The following is a 17051-nucleotide window of genomic DNA, read 5'->3' on the forward strand; positions in this document are numbered from 1 at the left end:
CTTCTGTACTTACTTATTCTATAAGTTTCTCTATTTGACTAGAGGCTGTGCTAGTGGATCATCAGAGCTCCTTAAAACTGTGAGAGTAAACATTTTGAGTTACAATGTTTTGCATTTCCCAAATACAACAGCCTAGTTTTCTAGCTACAATGCCTGATTGATACTAAAGCTAAACTTTTGTAGCCTCAATATAATTTTTTTCTGTTGTAAAATCGTAGTCACACCTGCTTTGTCTTACTTTATAAAACAATTGGACAAGAGAGAATCTCTCAAAGAGGCTTAACTCTTAGGACGCGCACAGATACCGCTTAGCATCACATGGCAACTTCAATGCAAGTAAGTAATGCTTGATTACGGAGATTCTAGTTCATGGTGACTTGGTTACACCTGTCCTGTCTTCTGTTAAAGGACAAATGCAGCTTTGTGACATTTGACTTGATCTTTGTGGATGTAAATCTAGCAGGCACCTAAAACTGCTACCATTACAGTTGTCCTTTGTTCTGCCCTGCTGTGCTAAAGAGAGAGCTTTTGCTTTCATATCAGATGATAATGCATAGAAGTTTAATAGTCAAAAAGTAATGTGTTGATTCTGTGGCAGATAAGGCTGGTGTTAAGATTTTTACCTATTCCATATTTATTTAAATATTTAGTTTCTACCAGGAGGAAAAGCAAGTGGAAGAATAGAATGTCCTAACAAGCATGCTGTCCTGGATTTGCTCAGAGAGTTTAAGTTCAGACTCAGTTAATCAATCAGTTCCAAACTGAAAAAGCAAGTAGTATATTGATATGGAAATAAGCAGCCCATGCCTACAGCTTTGCTCTTTCCATCGGAGTCAAGCTGAAACCAGCTTAAATAACCAAAGTAAAATGGTATAAGGACAGACCTTAAGCCTGACAGGAATGCCTTCCAAATTTACAGCCAAAAAAGAAGGAGGGAGATGAAGTTTTCAGGAAGTTAAATCTGTCCCCTTTGCCTTCAGTTCACACCCATTCCCAAAACAATATAGCTGCTCATGGGATGCATGATGTTCTCTCTTGGTTTATTCTCTTGGGCCAAAATTTATTTTTAATTGTTCTCATGTGATCTGAGGCAAGGAGAAAGCCTGGGGATGCGGGGGGAAAGAAGCGTTAGCTTCCGATAACTTGTAATAAGGAAAGGAGACTAATTTGAGAATGTGCCCTTCCCACACATTGCAGTTTGTCTTCCTCTTGTACTGAAAGTCACTCAGAAAGCCCTGACAGCATCCTTAAAGCACCCAGAAGGAAGCTGCGAGGGCATGGCCACAAGACTGTGGATAGTTCATTTTTCTTTCTCAGGGTTTCATGTTGTCCTGAATCCAGTCAAGATAACGATTCACATTTGTATAAACGCCAGGTATGTCTTTGCGGCCACAGCCTATTCCCCAGCTGATGATTCCAATTAGATACATATGATCATCCTTCATACAGACCAGAGGTCCTCCAGAGTCACCCTACAGAGAAGCAGCAGGTTAGTAACAATCTCCTTTTTTGTTTGTTTGTTTTTGTGTTTGTTCCCCCCCCCACTGGCTTTAGTGGTGCACTAGTGTCTATGGAAATACCCTATGTAGTACGCCTACAAATCAAGAGCTCTTAGTAACAGCACTTTCACATCAGCCACTTCTGTGTTTCAGACTCCCTCAATGCTCCTCTCATGGGGAGAGACCCCCCAAAAAAAATCTAACTAACAGTAAAGCGTCTGACTTTGTATATGGTGCTCATTTATGGAATGTAGGTGAGATGTTGATAAGAACAAAAAGAAGAATGCTCTTATTCAAGCTATAAAGATCCAGGTTGTTTCGTACTGCTGTGTGTAACAGTAAAGCAAAATTACTAAAGAGCTGTTTAAATGGAAAGGATGTGGATTGAACGCGTGCCCTACTTTTTCGTCATGTTGCAGCTGCTCGTTCTCCACCATCTTTTGGCCTTTATTCTTCTTTTCTCCACCTTTCAGTAGAGCGGCACCCCTTTCCTCTTACAGAACCTCCTGCTGAGTGTTTCACATGCTCACATAAAAGAAGGTATTAGGAAATGCTGCTGAGGTGGAGTTTCCTGCTCGGTTTTGTGGTATTTCCTATATTTGGGATTTTCAGTCTGTATTGTTCTGGTTTGCTTGGTTAAGTGTGGCCTGCTTTCCCAGCTATGAGGGGCAGGGGAAGAAAAAAGAAAGAGGAGCCAGCAGTTCTGTTCTATTCAACAAAAATCTACCAGAACATCCATGTAGCCAAACGCAGAACTTCTTTGAACTATTTTCTGAAGCTTTTTGTTTGGTTAGCTCAGACTATCAAGGACAGACCTAAAAAGAAAAGAGGAACAGAATTGGTTTTACCTTGCAGGCATCATCAAGGTGCCTTGTGTCTCCTGCACACAACATATTGTCTGTAACTGTCCGGTTGTCTAGATGCTGTGTTGTGCACCGACTGGCTGGAAACAGTCTCACGTGGCCTTCCTTCAGGTGCTCTGAATAGAATGGAGAAACTGGAAGAAAAATGACAATATAAATACATAAATGTGTCTGTGCATATGTGTATGTGTATATAGATATATTTTTAAAAAAAAAGGCAGTTTCTGTAGTTTAGAGGAGAGTAAACAGAAGCAGCTGGGGGTGGGTGGGTGGGGGGTGTGTGACTAAAATACTGTTTCCTTGCCGAAGGGTCTTTTTTTAATTCTTAGGGGTTCTGCTTTGCTAGTGAGAACAGCTTAAATCTAGTTGAGAGGGAATATTGCTTCTTTAGCAAGCTGAAATGTTAAAGAGGTTTTTGTAGGCTCCAAATTAAAGACTGCTGGGTTTCTTGGATGGATAAGTCATCTTTGCACAGTTACGTCAATCAAAATGAAGTCACAAGAAGTGCCTATGAAAATCACTAACTGTATGAAACAGGATCCTGACTTTTTAATATTAAACTTGCGCTAATAAAAATCAGATGCCTTGCCATACACAATACTGAGTAACTGGACAGGAATGTACACTTGTGTTATGTTGGAACGGAAGGGATTTGTCTGTTTTGGGTGCTGGTTTTATTCTCCTGCATAGCTGCAATTGCACAAAGTTGAAAGTTGGCAGGACTGTTGTTTTTCAGTCTAGTTTTGAATTACAGTTGCAGCATCCTTTCCCTCTGAAAGAGTTTATCCTGTACTCCCTGTAAGCAATGCTGAGGACTAGCTTTAAAAGCACTTTAAAAACACTTCATGCCACACTTATATGTGAAATCTTCAAGTCTGTTCCAAAAATGCTATGGGTTCAAATCATGGTTAGGTCTTGTTATGATGGATGCTTCACAGCCTCTGTCTCAAAGAGTTTACAAGTTAGAGAATAAAAAGAAGTTTTTACAAAGTGCCAGTAAAATAAGAGCTGAGGGTTTTTGTTTGTTTTAAATATAGGTCAGCCTGTGTATACTTTCAGACAGGTTTTATTCCTATTTATTGTAGCTCATTTTAAAAACCATTTAGCCAGCTTTTTAATATATATATATCTGGGATTGTTATGTCTTTAGCTTTTTTTTTTTCTGATCACTGCACAGCTAATGTATCTTTTAGAATAAGGCAACTACCTGCAACTGTATAGTATTTTAAATCTTGACAGAAATGGATTTCTGTCAGAATGACAATATCTAAATGTACTCAGCACAGCAGAAATGTGGCAGCCCTGACTGCAAATTTTCTGTCTTTCCTACCTTATCCATTGTGCCATTTTTTTGTGTTTCTACTGTTGTTTCTACTAGCCCATGCAGCTGACAGAACTCAGATCAATGAAATAACTTACAGCAAAACTTGTTTTTGTATATCTCCCACTTATGCATATGTTTTGTAGTGCTGATATAAGCCCATATAATAAGTCAGGGGGTCACACGTTAAGCGATGCTAAAGGCTTCAATTCTTTGAGGGCAATGGACCCAAACTTTGGACATACTATCTTCTACTTACATGTAGACACATATCTTCTACTTACATTCTTCATTTCTGCCATAACCAGAGATCTCGCATTCAGTCCAGTCGGGCAGCTGCAGTTCTGGTGTTGGGAGGCAGGCAGCGCGGACAGTGTCTGTTTCAATAGCACAGTCTTCTGCATCTGAGTTCAACTGCAACAGAGCTGAAGAGGGAGAAAAATCCCCACTTCATTAACCACAAACTTGAGCCAACTGTGACCTTTCCAGTCACGAGGCCAGAAAAGTTCTTACCAATATCATTGTTGAAATTTTCTGAGTCAAATCTCTGATGCACAGTGTAGCTCTTCACTTGAAACTTTTGTTCATTTTCCTCGGGAGTTGCTCGGGAATTCCTACCCAGCACGATCGTCAGCTGATTTGTACTAAAGCTGAAGAACAAAAGACTCTTACTTTCTTCCCGTGTTAACTGGAGTGGACCCTTCCTTTGAAGTGTGCTGTTGGGGTTTCTGCTTTTCTTATTTTAGCACTATTACTACTTCATTACTCAGGCAGTTTGACCTCAAGTGTCTTATTTGCCTTCATTTTTGCGCTAATTGCTTACAGCCATCGTGGCAAAGCTCCTCTGCCAGCCCCTTGCTGTTCTCAAGTTTCAGATGGCTCTGCATCTGTTTGACAACTTTGTTCTTCAGCTATTCGATATTCTGCTGTGGTACCTTAATGCCATGCTGCTAGTTTGCCCAATAAATGCCTGTCTGTAATGCTCAGCACAATTAACCCTATAATCTTTAGTGTAGAATGACTTACTGGGATAAAGAGCTTTTTTTCCAAGTCTTTTACCCTTCCAGTAAGGCTATACCAGATGCTTCCATTTTCCAGATTTTTTTCCCCCCAGACAGTACTGAATCCTCAACTTACCCCTCCTCGAAACAGTGAGCAGCTGACAAAACCCAGCAGGAACTGATCAGAATTCCTCCACAGAGGAAGTGCTCTCCAGGTGCTCGGCGATACTTCACAAAGATGGCAGCTTGCCATGGGTGAGCTGCAATGTCTGCATAGGAGCCACCTTTAATCCTGTACTGGCGTACTCTGCGCTGCCGTAAGCCACAGGTGGCTGTGGATGACAAACCCAGAAATAGGCTTTTTGTTCAGGCGGTCTTGCTTTGAGTTTGGGTTAAGAGCCTGTTAGTCATCAGTGTATGTTGAGGCAGCCTGGCATGAACTGTTTAGTATCTGACTCATTCCTGTTTCCTAGGGAACTTGTATTCTGATTTGAAAAATACAGTAAGGAAACCCTGCCTTTTCTGTCTTTCATTTCTGCAGTCTTCCCTTCTGGCAGAGAAAAAGGCACTTCTGTGAGAGTGGAACCACAGAATCTCTTTCTGCTCCAAAAAGCTGGTTCCCCTTCCCCCCCCCCCCCCCGCTCTTATTTTACTTCAAGATGCTGGAGTTGAATACAAATGACATGCAGAACAGTAATGCCTCAAAGAAAGAGAAGAATCGGGAGTGCTAGGATCCTTACAGCAAGTAGGCACATTGCAGTACTCCCATGTGAGCTGATTTCCTTTCAGTACATGGCACCAGGGCTTGCTGTCATTGTCAGGATTCCTGCAGCACAGGAAAGAGAAGAGCTATTTGTATTATCAGATCTGCAGGGAGTTTGGGGAGACCTAGAGGTGGCAGACTGAGACCTGAGTGTACTCTTTTTGATTTTTCTAGAGATATGGAGGGTCCTAGGGGCACGTGGAATTTGCATTTATGGAGTCTGATGTTAGAGAAGCATAGATAGGTCAGGTGGAATAAAATGACTATTGTCAGTGAGCTTCATTCCCAGCAGTAATGTATTTCCGGTGCTTTAATAACCCACATAAAAGACTAGAGCCCTGCCTCAAGAGTACCACAAGGAAGTTTGGTGGGATTTTTTAAATTCTATAACTGACTACATACCGGCAGAAATTGTGGCTACCAAGGCCCAGCTGGTAAGCATCTCTTCTCCAAGCAGTATATAGCTTGTTGACAAGGATTCGAGAATTCCATCTCAAACAGGTAGCTCCAGATCTGGTAACACTGTGGCTGCCTCGGTAATCTGTGCCTCTTCCAGATTTGCAGTTGATGTTGCCAACTTCAATAAGAAAGCTGCACGTTAACCAATGGATGTGAACTGTGGATGTGAACTGATTCCTAACTGTGATTTCTGTCAAGGCATCTATATATTAGCTATACTTACCTCAGTCTCTTGGTGTCATAAATATTAAAAGCTTAAACATGATTTAATGTGAGAGTCTCAACTTTTCAGGCTACAGAAATAGCACAAGTCCACAGAGAACCCTTATATATGCAGTGAATCATGGAAGCTCTAAAGTCCATTCCCTGTCCCCCTGCATGTACCTTTTGAGCAGGAGGGCACACTGCAGTGTTCCCAGATGTACTTTCCCCCTTTATAGATATAGCACCAAGGTCTGGAATCCTCATCTGGGTTTCTGAAAGAGTTATGATATTATCCATCACTATAAAGTTATTGTTATTAGTCCCATGTCTGCCATCTAGTTCGGTAACTTAATCCTGCTCTGCAGTGAAAATGTGGATTGAACCATCAGAAGTCATTTGGATTCCTATTTTAATTATAAAATTGTGGAGTACATGGAGGTGAGGGTGAGACAGCCAGTAGCTAGCAGGAGAGGACAGCTTGTTTGTGCAGTTTAGTTCATGTGCAGGAAGCATTATATTTTTAGAGTTTTGAGCAGGATCTGGAGCTGCAGGAAACTGGCTTACAAAGGGAGTTTTAGGCACTGAGAAGGGACAAGGGAAAGGGTATGGGGTGAGAGATGTATGCATTTTGTAGTCTGTCATAAGCATCCAGTCTAGACAGATCTGAAGTTCAGATATGTCTACAGAAGTTGCGATTGCTGCTCATGGGCTGTGCCATATTTGTACCTGTGCAGAGTGTTCTCTGCTTGGTATTAGACTGTTGCAAATAGCCGTTCCTTTGCTACAAGCTCTTAGAATGGGCTGATCCCTGTGGCTCTGACCTGTGTGCCATCAGCCCCTCACCTGCAATAGTTGTGATTGCCCAATCCCAGCTCTGCAGCGTCCTCTCTTAGGCCGCTGTATGTCCGGTCCATCAAGCCATTGTTACTCCAGTTTAAACATTCAGTTCCGCTCTCTGTCGTGCTCCATGTACCCCTGTATGTTACTCCAGTATCTTTGTAGCACTTAATTTCAGTGTCTGAACAAAAGGGAACAAAATGTTACTATAAGGACAGCTTCCCAAACTCTGCTTCCCCAGTCTCTGTTCTGTTTAAACTTGGCTCCTAGATGTCTTGCCTAGTAAGTCAGTGAAAATGCTTTTCCAGGCACACTGTAAGTATACACGAAGGTCTTCAGCTCCAAAATTTAGAGTTTGATTAAGAGACACTGAGAACAGCCCAGGTGTCCTTCTTAAAAGTTCTTTGTAGTATTGCCTTTAGAATAAAAAGATGCAACTTAACAGAGAGCCTAGTATACAGCAGCAGCTTCTGGGTACCTCATCCTTCTGCACTGCACAGCTAAAACCAGTAGCATCATTCACAGTAAATGACATGGTATACTCGCCTATTTCACACTGCTTCCCAGAGAAACCTTGGTGGCACTGGCAGATGAAGAGCTGTGGGGAATAATATGCCTGTGAACATTGGCCACCGTTGTAGCATTTATTTCTAGTGCAGGCTGTGGAACAAGCAAAAGCCAGGAAATACTGTTAGATTTCACAGAAGTAAGAAGCTGGCAATGTATACCCATCTTTCCTCTCCTGTCAGTCTCCTTTAGCCTGTTCTATTTTTCCCTGCCTACATGTTACTGTCATGTGCTTACAGTCTTTTCGTGTAGTGCTTACATTATTCCTTTGCTCCTTTCTCTCCACATACACTATTAGGAGCCTTCCTCAGCCCCTTGCCCACTCCCGCTTAGTCCTGCCTGAGTCAGTATATATTAGTATTTTCTTTCTATCCTATTCTATTTCAAGCCAAATTTTCTGTGTGATAACTCCTTCACATGATTAGATGGACAATCTCTCATCCCCCACCATTTCCTTTCTCTTCTTTGTACTCACCTCTGACAGGCACGGTGTGGCAGCGACTCCGACCACTGTCGCACCTACAGTATTCTATTCTGCTCCCTGAGAGCCTCAGCCAGGTCCCCCTGTGCTGGTAAATTTCTCCAGATGAATTGTCTGTGCAAATGGCTGTAATTGGAGAAAGGAAATCCTCTTTTAGAGATTCGGGGAAAAGATCTGACTGAGCAAAAGAACTCCCTTCTCTTTCCAGGAGAAAAGTATCTGTGATGGGAGTATCTGTCTAACAGGCTGCCTTTTTTCCTTCTCAGACCAGAATTGTCCCATCTCTCTCACTGCTGTGTTGCTGGATGTACTGTTCCACTATTGACCGGCCTCTTTTTTCTTTGAAGAAGAGCAGAGGGAGGGGAAAACTTTGTTTTCTGAATTGTGGATGGTATTAACGGTCTGGTATTTTGCCTTCTGAATCTCTCATCCGGATAACCATGACACACAGCTTTCAGGCTCCATTCCCTCAGCATCATCTGCTTTCCCCTCCTGTGTTCATAAAGCTCCAGGTAACACAGTTGTAGTTTGCCTGGCTTACCTCTAGATCTGGCTCCCCGTTTGAAACGCATGCGTAAGCCCTGCAAGCAAAGAAGGTTAATTCTGTGAGTAACTGCTCTCTTAAGAAAACTGAGAGAACACGTGCCTCTCCAAAGAGCCAGTCCTCTTCTTGAGGTCTTGTAAATCAGGGGAGCTCTGAGCAACTGCCTGCCCTCCTTGTCAGAGAGTAGAGTGAAAAGTGCCTTTAGTACCTCAGCATGAGTACTGAGAATTGTAAATCACTGAGCTGCCACAGATTACCAGGTGATTGCTTGTCATCTGAGTGACATGAACTGGGGATGTGCTGTACTCGCATCGTGTGGGGAAGTGATTATGTGCTCTTGGGGCACTGCAAGTGCTAACTAAAGCTTGTCAGCTTTCTGCTATTTGAAGGAGGTTCAAGCAAATAATTTCCAAACAAGTAAATGTGAACAAGCAGTTATTTTTGCTCATTGACATGCAGTTTCCCCATAAGCCCTTGGTGCTACCTTGTAGATTACCTTTGAGAGATATGTCTCCTGCAGCCAATTAAATAAAATACTTTGGATAAAGTTTTAAGGAAGAAACCAATTTAGAAAGCTTCTTTGATCAGGCCACAAGAGAAAGAATAACATAAAAAGAAAGAGAAAGGCTGGGATACCAATTTTTTGAGAAAGAGACTAAACATTTTAGAATTGCATAAGATTCACTCAAGCTGTGCAATGTGAGGTTAAAGCTAGGGGACATGGGAACCGTTGATGTCCAGGTGTAAGTGCGAGTAATGATGAAGGTGATGACAATAGAAAGAAAATTAAAGGGTGATCACAATGGAACTCTTACTAACAGTGAAAGGTGATAGTGAACAGATACACCAAGAAGATTTGGAGAAGACTTGCTTACTGAAATGAAAACCAGCGAGGATAACACGTTACTGGAAATCCCAGCTTAGAGGTAGACTACTTTGTAAGGTGTTCCTTCCTCTGATTTCTAGTGATATAACCAGATTCTCCTTCTGTCTGATGCAAACAGCTGGAGACAACGGTAAGGAAGTGCTGCTGAAAATGCAGGAGGATGGCAAGAGCGTTATCTGATGTATGAGCCTCTCACCTGGCATTGAGCAGTCATGATTGCTCCCACCAGCAGGAGCAGACATGGGAGTTTGCCTTCCATTCTGAGTGCTTTCCACATCACCTCCAAATCTCAAGTTGTCTATAGAGACAAAAGAAAAAATAAGGTGTTGAACAAAGGCATTTTACAGTGTGAATGGAGTTCCAGGTCATAAGTTTAAATAAAGGTTTTAAATTATGAAAATTCTTTTTACGTTAAAACACACTTTCTACTCTGCAGTTCTCAGCCATCTGGTCTAGCTGTCCTGGTGTCCCTGGACAGGCAAAACTGCCAGGCTGGACCCAGATGTGCTTTTATACTTGATAAACTTAGAAACCTGACAAGCTAAAGCACACCCTTTTAGGTCTGGCGGAAACTCAGAGAGTGTTTCCTGGGGAATAACACTGGCAGAAGTAAATTCCAAGTCCTTTTTCCCAAGGTTGCTGGAAGCCAACAGTATTGTATGCATTATTAGAGAGATGGACTTGTCTAATGAAGGAGCGTAATGCTGATCGGAAAGTCTTAATTGAGATTCAGGTCACTGAGGCCTACCTAAGAGATTTCTTGCAGGGGCACAAAAATCTGCTGAAGGGTCAGTCTGTGGTAATAGTGGTTTAAGAGGATTTGCCTTTTCTGCACAGACTGCTGCTTTGGGTGAGAGTGAGGGCTTCTCTCTTGTGTAGAGGATGTGTTGGCAAGGAGACTTTGGCTGATGATAGGTGGGGACAGCACTGCTATGTCTTTGATTTTCAATATTTCTACGGTTTCTCCCCAGCTGAGCTTTTAGTTGCTACTATTGTCATATGCTTTTGCTAAAAAGGGAGAGTATGGCAATTGGCTGGCAGGCTAGCTTTTGGTCTGGTGTTCTCATTTATTCGTTGCAGCATTTCTTCCCTTGTGTCACTTCTGTGGAGTCACAACTACATCTTATTCCCTCTAATCCCTTCAGCAGCTTTACACTTCAGACAAAGCCCTCTTCCATCCCACATGAAGCATTTCTGCTTCCTCCAGATTTACATAGTCTGTCTCCTACAGTGGTAGTCTTGGGAGAGAACCTCCAATGATCTCCTGTGGGAGATTGCCGGCTGGTATGGTGTGGCTGGGGTTAAGGATGAATCTGGATTTCTGCCTCCATTCATCCCATTTGCTTTGAAAATCTACTTCTTTCTTCACTCATCAGAGTTAATTTCCTACCTGGTGAAATTGCTGCTCTGAGCTGGCCACAGATAGCTACAGAAAGGACATTTGGGTACTGTGATCCATCTGTATTTCTTCCTACCGTAGCAAAATTTATTTCTGTCTGGCCTTGAGCACGCAAGTTTCTTGGCAGAAGTGTGAATTTAGATTTCTGTAGCCACCGACTGCAGCGAGATACTCTACCATCTTGTGCCCTGGATTCCCCTCCCCCAGTTTGTTTCCTGACAAAGGAGGCAAAATTATTTCTTTCACCGAAGCTGGGCGCCTTGTGTAAGTGCCGACTGGTTTAGGACAGCCGCTGGGCGGAGAGAAAATTCCGAGCAGCGGGGGTGCGCTCATAACACCGTGTAGTCTCGAGCATATACAAAATTTTTCCGCTGAAATTAAGCAACACGGGTTTTTTCCCTTGCTGTACTAAATGCCATTTCTAATCTCATCCTCATAGCAGAAAAATACACTGGATGTGACAGACGAAGGCAGCGAAGGGCTTTCTGAGGTGGTCTGTTGCCCATGAAGGCAACGAGCTTTGCTGTGGGCTTCCAGCTCCTCTGTTAATCCCTGTAGGAAAAATCCCTGAGAAGATGTATTTTACCCATTCTTTTATCTTGGTGACCTTGTAGTAACTGTAAAAGATCAGGCAAATATATGTATGTAAAAGAACTCCAGTAAACCTGACCTTAGCAGCATGAGTTTGGTAGCTAGCGAAGTTCTATTTTATTATTTAGAAAGACTGCTGAACTTGAGGACTTTAAATAAGGATTTATTGGTACACCAAGCAGACGCTCTGCTGGGGGGGGGAGGAGGCTGTTGTTCATGGCAAAACTTAAATTAGTAAAATGGGTACAAATGATGATATAGTGTCAGAAGTTTAGAAACTTAGTGCCTATGGGACTTTTTGGAAACATGGCATTAAATAGCAAGGTCCAATACATCTGTTAGAAACTGGGAAGGTATTACAATTTTCACAGCTGAGTAGTAGCTTTTAAGGACTGGAGTTGTCATTATTATGTAATCTGAACTCTTAGAATAAGACAAATAACTTTATCACAGGTTTCCTGACTTGAACTCATAATTTTCTTCCTAAAAGTAATAGTTACTCCTGCATGCAGTAATAGTAGCTCTTTTTTACAATTGAACGAGACATAAGTAATCACCAGTGTGAACAGATTTAGCTTGATCCTCTGTACTAACCGAGACTGCTATAGCAGTCAGTCTAGATGGCTGAGATGATGAATCACGAGCATGTGATGTAGATGGGAACCCCCCCGCTTTGAACGAGTCCAGCACCAGAGGTCCATTTTCTCTCTTCCTTTAAAAATATAATGCCTCCTATACAAACCAAGAGCGGGGAGTGAGGTAGAGTAGCAGGCAAGAAGATACAATTTCATTCCCAATCTGCAGTTCCATATCTTTGAAATAATATTCAGGCACTGTCTCTCACACTATCAGCTTTTTATCATCTACATTATATGATCCCTGAGCAAGTAGAAAGCTAACCCAATTATTTGAGAAAACTACTACTTCCAGAAATTAGGGGCTCAGACTCTGTTTATATAAAGCCAGAGAAGGCAGCTGGATAATAGCTGGTGAAATTGGAGTCTGACAGATGAATGAGTCATAAATTTGGATTCAAGGCTAAAAAAGGGAAAGAGGTTGTTGTTGTTGTTTTGGGGTTTTTTTAAGATTTGATCAAAGAAAAAGCAAAAGGCACAAATATTCCAGTCTCTGAAGCAGAACTGGGAGTACAGCATGATACTTTAGACTGTGGTTTCTGCTCATTAGACCGCATAAAGAGGAGACTGAAGTTGCAAGTCAGACTGAAAAGATTCACAGGAACAGCTTCCGAGAACCTTAGTTACTCCAAGTCTTGTCTTTAGGTCATATATCTTGATGATGAGATCCTCGAGCATCTCCTGGGGATTTGTATTAGTACGCAGATTTTGTAGTATACTTTTTATATACTTTCAAGCCCTTTCTCACCTCTTAGGAAGCATTTTGCATTGTATAGTAAGCCTTTTTAAAAGCTGTGAGAGTTGTTTCCAAATAGGCATTGGCTTCAAGTGAATCTGAACTAAATCAGCAGCATTCCCAAAGCTGAAGTGGATTATCTGAACTGCTGCCCAAAGTCATTTCGTTGGTGCTGTAACCCTGTGTTATATTATCCTTACTCCCTGCAGCTGTGGCTCATTATTGGAGCTATGCAGGCTTGTGTTCTGAATCCCACAGCGGCAAGGTTTTAACTTGCTAATTGTTAGTACCACTGGTCATCTTTGTTGCTATCTGTGGAGAAGGCTTGAGGTTCTTACTGACAGCTTTAAGAAATGAGATTCTGATAGCTAAGACCTTGTTAAGGAAAGGTTCATTCAGTGAAACTACTTATCTGAGTTGTGCTGCTTTGTTAGAATTTCTCTCTGGGAAGCACCCTGAAGAACTGTTGAGACCTCATTTCTGAGATACCTGCTAAGATGCCCCAAAAACAAGGCAACACTGGTGAAATCCGAATTTTTTTTTTTTTTTTTGTGGGAGGACAGAGTGGCAAAGCTGGCCTAACTAATATCTTGGAGGAAGTCCTAGCTGCCTGAAACCAGCAGGAAACTATAGCTAGTTTTCATGGGGCAGGGGGAAACAGCTTTTAAATTAAAAAAAAAAAAAAAAAAGGACATTTCAGTCCTGGAGACTGACATGATTTCGGTCTTGGAGACTGATGTGAAAGGAGGAGTCCTTATTTAAAAAGCACCTCCATGGTTTAATGAAGTTGTTATAATCAAGTTTATCCCATACAGTCTGCTATACAAGCGGATTCTAGTCTTAGACAGCACATGCTTATACTGCAGAATGTGACAGACAGTCTCCCCAAAGTTGTCTTGCATCGGATGCCACATCCTTTCTTCCACTTGCTTCTGCTGTCCCTGTTCAGGCTAGCTTCTCCCATAATGCTGCAGCCCTTCCCCTCTCCATAGGGGGATGCCTGTCCATCCATTGGTGGCTGCTGTCCCACTATGCATGGAAAACTGGTAACAGATGTTGCCAGATGTTTATTTTCAGTTTCGGGAAAGGTACAGCTTAGGCCAGTCAATTGGAATGTTCCGAATGATAAGCCCTATCAAATTGAAACCATATGGCTGTTTGAAAAATACCTTGTTTACAAGATTCCAAGCAGAAACCTGCAAGCAATGTGCTTTCTGGTAGGGCTCTCCTAAACAGTCTGTGCCTTCTGCTCTCACCCTTCGCTTCCTCTCTGATCAAAAATACTGTAGCAATAAGCCAGAGGCCTACATGTGGTGTTCCAACATTTTGATTCTACACTTTCAGGTACATTAGGACATAAAGATATACGATACCTTAAATTTATCTGGCTTTGCTGAAGCATCAGCAACAGGAATACTTTAAATCCCACATATTAGTTTATTATTAATAACAGCCCTTCTAAGCAGTAAGAGTGTATTGTCTAACAGATGTGGAATAAGACCTAAAAAAGAGATGTATCTTATCAAGGTCAAACAAAAAGTCATTAATTTTTGTTTAAAAAATTAAAAGTAGCTCTCCCCCTTGTATGCCTCCCAATAACCTAGTATGTCCATTCCAGAATACTTTGATTCTGAATCTATAGCACTAATAGCTTTCTTGATGATGAACAGCTATCTTGATCTAGTTCAAGCAAAAGACTGCAGATCCTTGCTGCCTTTTCCTGCCTTCTGGAGAAAGTGCTTCTTTATCCCTTTTCTAAATGGAGCAGGTGAGTATCAGACTCGTACTATTTCTCTTTAAAATATAACAGTGGACAGACCTCTGCTTTTGGGGAAAAGAGTTAGAAAAACAAAACAAAAAAGTAAGATTCTGTAGTCTTCGAAGGCATCGGAGGAAATGGATATTTCAAACTCTGGCTTCGTTTTCAGAATCATTCTCAATATTTCCTGTGGTTTTGGCCACATTTGAAAAGAAGCATGTTTAGGGAGAGCTGAAGACCCGCCCTCCTCCTCTTTGTCCCTCCATTATCCCGGTTGGGAGCCTGGGGTGAAAGGCATAGTCCGATCTCCTCCCGAGAAGACGATAAATTACCCTTTCACAGCTAGCTCTCTGGGTCTCTCCTTACCATCAAGATATTTGTCCGTAACTCTTCCTTTGTTTTAAGTTCTTTTGCTAATGTTCTTTGTGCAGGAGACTCCTCCCTGCTAACTGGTCAGAGCCTGAGGCTGTCAGCCCTTTCCCTGGAACAGCTGAAGCTTTCTTGAAACAACTGAAAGCTAGCAGCTTTACCCGGCATTATGAATCTCTTCAAAAGCTGAAAGGCAATAGCTCAGTTAGTTACCTACCATGGTGCTTCAGTGGGATTCATTAAATAATGTTATTTAATAGTATTTAATGACAATGCCATTGATGCTGAAAACGGGAAATGCACGTTTTGAAAGAGGAGCAGAGCAGTGCCTACCTTTTGCTTTTTCTCTTCTGTATTCTGCTGGTGATCTCCTTCCCAGACCAGTCTGGTTTTGCGCTTTCTGCGTCCCTGCTCTGCTCTCTCTGAACAGCTCCCGTCCCGCTCAGAGCTCCACTCGAGGGGGTGGAGACTGGGAGGGCAGCAGGGCGTGCTCCCCCGGGCCGGGGGCTCCGGGCAGGGGGGCTGGGGCCCGGGGTGCCGGGGGGCGAGTCTGTGCGGGCAGGTGGGGAGCTGGCTTGCTGAAGTGAGTGGTGCATGCGGGGTCTTACAGCCAGTTTGTTTTGTGCTTTCTCTCTTCCAGTCAGAGAGCAGATTCAGCCTTCAATTTTCCCCCATTGAACACATGAAGCTTCAGTGAGAATAGCGTGTCTCCCCTATGAGGAACTGTCCCACCGCGCTTCTAGGAATGTGCGAATTGGCGAATGCCAAGCGAATGCACAGGTGTATTACTTCTAACGTGACCAGAGGTCTGCAATCTGTAGACTTAGTCCTAGTACTGAGAAACTCCCATTTCAAGCGAGAGCGTAGTGTGCTGTGCTCTGACTGGCATCCATTGAGAATCTTTGGCAGAGCGACCCTGACCTGTATGTGGAGCAAAGCATGCCATGAACAGTGCCACTGGGAGAAGAAATGGTCAGAGGAGCTCTCGAGTTAAGTGGGGACAATGAGCACAACTTCTAAGGATCCAAATAAGAAACAGCTGTTGCTACTATTAGCTGTTTCTTAGTAGCTGTTGCTACTAAGAAACAGCTGTATCTAAGGATCCAAATAAGAAACAGCATGTTGAGGACCGAAGAGTTAAATGTTCACTGATACTGTCCATCCTAGAAAACAGAGATCTACTCACCAGGGTGCAGTCCCGAGGTACTAGGTTATCAAAGCGTGGCAGACAAATCTGAATGATCCGTTTTAGAGCTGAACTTATGGCTGGGTTATGAAAACTGTTGGTGATGCAGTTGTCACAGTAATGGATATGTCCTGCCTTTTAGGAACTGATTCACTAGAAATCAGGTTCCTGATACAGTTGGGTGTAAGCACAGACGTAAGAAATGGTGTGTGAGGGACCTCCATCTTCAGGAAGTAGCTGCATGGAGTCCTCAGTTGGGAAGCATGGCAACAATTATTTTGCATATTGGCAAAGACGAAACGCTGGTTACTCTGAATGTTTAGCTCTCCTCTGTGTGGAAATCTATGTCAAGATTATCACGTCTTTCTCTGAGAGTCACAGTGCTGGTGGTAACATTACTGCCATAAATCTGATTTAAGGGTGGCTGTGTTTGACTGTTTCCAGAAGGGACTTCCAGTTGTTGAGAAAAAGATAACTGGACACTGCTGAGTGAACACAGGGGCTAATTTATATTATTTTTAAAGATAACAGCTATTTGCTACTGGACTTCTAGATTGAAGATGCTAACACAGTAATGGCCACGGGGAAAGTTTTCAGAAGTTACTATTTCCTGGCTTTTCACAGCTTAAGGACAACTATAGCTGTCTAGAGAGTGTGGTGTGGGTGCCATTTGTAGTGCTTAACATATTTTAGGAAAGCCAGCAATAATAGTGTCTCCTCTCGCAAGCACCATCTGCTGGCTTACCTCTAAGATGAACCTGTCTCAGGATAGAGCTTCGGCAGGACTGTTTAGTGTTCGAGATGAAGCGTGTCGTCATGACATCCTACAGCTGGCCCGCATCCCCGAACGGGACCAGACACCTCTGTGCCTGGCGGCCTTTGCAACCGGCCGTGCGGCCTGTGCCCGTGCCCGTGCTGCTGGGTGTCTTTGCAGTGGCATTGGAGTGCTTC

The 17051-nt window shown here is 42.7% G+C and overlaps 1 protein-coding gene and 2 long non-coding RNA genes across 3 annotated transcripts; 1 reads left to right on the forward strand and 2 right to left on the reverse strand.

Moving 5' to 3' along the window:
* Positions 1-397: 397 nt before the first annotated feature.
* PLAT (plasminogen activator, tissue type) lies at positions 398-9712 on the reverse strand. Its single transcript, XM_075523558.1, has 13 exons — positions 9622-9712; positions 8537-8576; positions 7990-8121; positions 7494-7607; positions 6954-7128; positions 6291-6382; positions 5850-6024; positions 5425-5510; positions 4821-5016; positions 4197-4333; positions 3968-4108; positions 2348-2496; positions 398-1472 (listed from the first exon to the last, which is right to left on the reverse strand). The coding sequence occupies exons 1-13, from the start codon at positions 9700-9702 to the stop codon at positions 1314-1316; spliced, it is 1677 nt and encodes a 558-aa protein (XP_075379673.1). The 5' UTR covers positions 9703-9712; the 3' UTR covers positions 398-1313.
* Positions 9713-16990, reverse strand: LOC142420063 (uncharacterized). The gene is made up of 6 exons (XR_012778685.1): positions 16002-16990; positions 15248-15930; positions 14912-15100; positions 14160-14287; positions 12010-12147; positions 9713-9723 (listed from the first exon to the last, which is right to left on the reverse strand). It is a non-coding gene; the product is annotated as an uncharacterized LOC142420063 (long non-coding RNA).
* LOC142420064 (uncharacterized) lies at positions 13988-15686 on the forward strand. Its single transcript, XR_012778686.1, has 3 exons — positions 13988-14130; positions 14457-14554; positions 15555-15686. It is a non-coding gene; the product is annotated as an uncharacterized LOC142420064 (long non-coding RNA).
* Positions 16991-17051: the final 61 nt, after the last annotated feature.

Source organism: Mycteria americana, chromosome 23 (assembly GCF_035582795.1).
Source record: "Mycteria americana isolate JAX WOST 10 ecotype Jacksonville Zoo and Gardens chromosome 23, USCA_MyAme_1.0, whole genome shotgun sequence".
Classification (NCBI taxonomy): domain Eukaryota; kingdom Metazoa; phylum Chordata; class Aves; order Ciconiiformes; family Ciconiidae; genus Mycteria; species Mycteria americana.